The 3,984-nt window shown below is 50.3% G+C and overlaps 1 protein-coding gene across 1 annotated transcript in view; it reads left to right on the top strand.

Moving 5' to 3' along the window:
* The first annotated feature begins 252 nt into the window (after window positions 1-252).
* LOC103593548 overlaps window positions 253-3,984 on the top strand; it is a 5,566-nt gene continuing 1,834 nt past the window's right edge. Inside the window, 6 exon segments of the mRNA XM_008576555.1 lie at window positions 253-339; window positions 686-1,688; window positions 2,191-2,854; window positions 2,921-3,422; window positions 3,424-3,560; window positions 3,562-3,958. Of these exon segments, the coding sequence (XP_008574777.1) occupies window positions 253-339; window positions 686-1,688; window positions 2,191-2,854; window positions 2,921-3,422; window positions 3,424-3,560; window positions 3,562-3,958 (2,790 nt within the window).

The raw sequence follows: 3,984 nt of genomic DNA, 5'->3' as shown, positions 1-3,984 counted from the left end.
TCTGGTTTTGGCTTTTCGGTGGCTCTGGGACAGATCCATTGGTCTGTAGTGTTCATAGCAGTGGGTAGACGTACCGGCACATCACGGCCACAGGAATCCTGGAGGACACTCCAGATTCCTCTGTGGGAGACGAGCAAGTTTGGCTCCACAGGAGATCTCTAGGATCATTTGGTTGTGGCGCCCATGGCAGGGGTGCATCAGTGTTTTGGTGTTTGTCTGGTTGCGTGGGGACTGACGATTGTCTGGGGCGACATGGGGCACAGTGTCTCAACCCCTTTAAGTCTGACTCTGAAATACTGGACTGATGTAAAGGACAGAGCTAATAATTTGTTCGTTCAGGTCAGAAGGAATAAGTGGGCAGCACTTTGTTCCTTGTAGTGGCTGGCTTCCCAACTCGGGTGGCCCGCTGAAGGTTCCTTCTCTCTGCTGCTGATCACGGCAGTAAAAAGAAAGATTTTTTAGGTCTAAAAGTCACCCAGACCAGATACCTTATATCATAGTCTGGGAAGATCTAGTCATGGATCCTCCTCCGTGGGTCTGTCCCTTTGTTCCCCTAACAGGTCCATTGGCTGTATTTGCCCTCTGAGAATTGGAAAAGAAACCGGAGGTCCTGCCATCCACTGACCCAGACTGGCTCCTTTCTGATCCTCCTCCTCCTCCCTATGCCTCTTCCCTTCGCCCACAGGCAGCCCATCCTTTGGCCTTGCCAGAGCCTTTGGCCCTGCCAGAGGATCCACAAAGAGCACAAGAAGGTCCTGCACAGGGGACACGCAGTAGGTGGGCAGCTACTCTAGAGGCGATACCTATCTTCCCCCTGAGGGCTTATGGCCCTCCTGATGAAGAGGGCAACCAGCCCTTACAGTACTGGCCTTTCTCCTCTTCTGATCTATACAACTGGAAATCTCAAAATCCCCCTTTCTCTGAAAACCCCCAGGGTCTCACTAACCTTGTAGAATCCCTTCTCTTTACTCATCAGCCCACCCGGGATGACTGCCAGCAGCTCCTCCAGGTCCTGTTCACCACTGAGGAGAAACAACGGATCCTCCTGGAGGCTTGAAAGAATGTTCCAGGAGCCGATGGGCGACCTACCCTTCTCCCTGATGTCATAGATGCAGGGTTCCCGTTGACCAGACCTAACTGGGATTTTAACTCGGCAGAAGGTAGGGAGCACCTGAAGGTCTACCGCCAGGCTCTAATGGCAGGTCTCCGAGGGTCAGCAAAATGCCCCACCAATTTGACTAAGGTAGGAGAGGTGATCCAGGGGTCCAAAGAGTCTCCGTCAGCATTTTTGGAGAGACTCATAGAGGCATTCCGTCAGTTTACCCCGTATGATCCTAGTAGTGAGGAGCACAAAGCTACAGTGACAGTTGATTTTATTGACCAGTCTAGGAGAGACATCAGGAAGAAACTGCAGAAGCTTGAAGGGTTACAAGATAAGTCGTTGAGGGAATTAGTGCAGGTGGCTGAAAAGGTTTATCATAATAGAGAGACAGAGGAGGAAAAAGAAGAAAGAAAGCAGAAAGAGCAGGAAGCTAAAGAAATAAAGAGAGAAAAGTGCCAAGAAAGAAATTTTCACAAAATTCTGGCCACTGTAGTCAGGGAAACTAATAAGACAGTACCGGGCAACAGGAAGGATCAATGTGCGTGCTGCAAGGAAAAAGGACAAAAACAAAAAATCGCTCGAGCAGGTACCGCGGTTGTCTGTCTGTCAGCTGTGTCTGTCTTTGTGTCTCTGTTGTCTGCTGTAGTCTGGTTTCAGCTTCTCAGTGGCTCTGGGAGGGAGTCACTGGTCTGGTTAGCTTTTTGGTGGCTCCGGGAGGGAGTCATAGGTCTGGTTTTGGCTTTTCGGTGGCTCTGGGACAGATCCATTGGTCTGTAGTGTTCATAGCAGTGGGTAGACGTACCGGCACATCACGGCCACAGGAATCCTGATGGTAGATACTGGAGCCGAGAATTGAGTATTACAACAAGCAAATGGACCCCTTCTCAAAAAGAAGTCATGGGTACAAAGGGCTACAGGGAATAAGCAGTACTCATGGACTACCCAAAGAACAGTGGACCTAGGCGTGGGCTGGGTATCCCACTCGTTCATTGTCATTTCTGAGTGCCCCTACCCACTACTGGGAAGAGACCTCCTCACCAAAATGGGTGCTCAAATTCATTTTGACCCTGAGGGATCTCGGGTGTTAGATCGACAAGAAAAGCCTCTCCAGCTGGGGATCCTACAGAAGTGCCAATTGGCCTGGAACACGCCCTTGCTGCTGGTCCAAGATCTCCGAGAGGTAAACAAACGTGTGGCCAACCTCCATGCCACCATCCCTAATCCCTATAATCTTTTGAGTTCTTTACTTCCAGACAGGACCTGGTATTCGGTACTGGATCTCAAAGATGCATTTTTCTGTTTGCCGCTGACTGTAAAAAGTCAAGATTACTTTGCCTTCGAGTGGAAAGATCCAGAGACTGGCCTAGCAGGGCAACTCATGTGGACCCGCCTGCCTCAAGGGTTCAAAAATTCGTCCACCATCTTTGATGAGGCCCTCCACCAAGACTTGGCTATGTTCCAGGCCTCTAACCCCCAGGTAACTCTGTTACAGTATGTAGATGATCTCCTCTTAGCAGCGGCTGATGAGGAACTGTATCTGGAAGGAACAAAGTGTCTCCTCACAGAGTTGGGAGAACTGGGCTATTGAGCCTCCGCCAAAAAGGCTCAGATCTGCAAGTGACAGGTTCGTTACCTGGGGTACCTTCTTAAAGATGGGAAGAGGTGGTTGTCTGAGGCCAGAAAAGAGACAGTGTTTCACATTCCACCACCCGCTAATCCAAGACAAGTCAGGGAATTTTTAGGTACTGCCAGGTTCTGCCGCCTATGGAAACCTGGTTTTGCTGAGATGACAGCCCTGTTATATACCCTCACTAAGAGGTTCTGCCGCCTATGGAAACCTGGTTTTGCTGAGATGACAGCCCTGTTATATACCCTCACTAAGAACAGTCAGCCCTTCAAGTGGGGAAAGGAAGAACAACAGGCTTTTAACAACATCAAGACGGCCTTAATGTTCGCACTGGCTCTGGGGCTCCCAGACCTAACCAAGCCCTTCCACTTGTATGTGGCAGAAAATAAGGGGGTTGCAAAGGGGGTCCTAACTCGAAAACTGGGGCCCTGGAAAAGGCCTGTAGCATATCTGTCTAAAAAAACTAGACCCAGTAGCCTTGGGGTAGCCAGCTTGTCTAAGAATCATACAGCAGTCGCAGTTCTGGTAAAAAATGCTGACAAATTGACTATGGGACAGAGTTTAGTGATCTCAGCACCTCATGCTTTAGAGAGTATTGTCTGCCAGCCCCCTGACCGCTGGCTCACAAATGCTCACATGACTCACTATCAGACTCTGTTACTGAACTCAGACCGAGTTACTTTTGCTCCCCCTGGCAAGCTTAAATCCAGCCACGTTGCTACCAGACCCTGACCTTGACCCTCCTATCCGTGACTGCCAACAAATGCTTGCTGAGGCACATGGAGGGCGGAAAGACTTGTCAGATCAGCCTCTGACAGATGCCGAAGCCACCTGACGGCAGTAGTTTCCTGGAGGAAGGAGTACGAAAGGCAGGAGCTGCTATAGTAGATGGCCAGAACCTGATATGGGCACAGACCTTACCTGCAGGAACATCCGCCCAGAAGGCAGAACTCATCACCCTCACAAAAGCCCTTGAACTAGGAGAGGGCAAAAGAATCAACATCTATACGGACAGCAGGTATGCCTTTGCCACTGCCCATGTGCATGGTGCCATCTATCGACAGCGGGACCTGCTAACCTCTGGAGGAAAAGAAATCAAAAACAAGGCAGAGATCATAGCCCTGCTAGAGGCCCTTCACCGACCGCTAAAAGTGAGTATTATACACTGCCCGGGCCACCAGAAAGGGGATTCCCCCATTGCCAGGGGAAAAAACTTGGCCGATTCTGAAGCAAGGGCGACAGCCAATAGGTCCAC

This window comes from Galeopterus variegatus, unplaced genomic scaffold (assembly GCF_000696425.1).
Source record: "Galeopterus variegatus unplaced genomic scaffold, G_variegatus-3.0.2 Scaffold1366, whole genome shotgun sequence".
NCBI lineage: Eukaryota > Metazoa > Chordata > Mammalia > Dermoptera > Cynocephalidae > Galeopterus > Galeopterus variegatus.
This window is presented reverse-complemented; position numbering and strand designations above follow the sequence as displayed.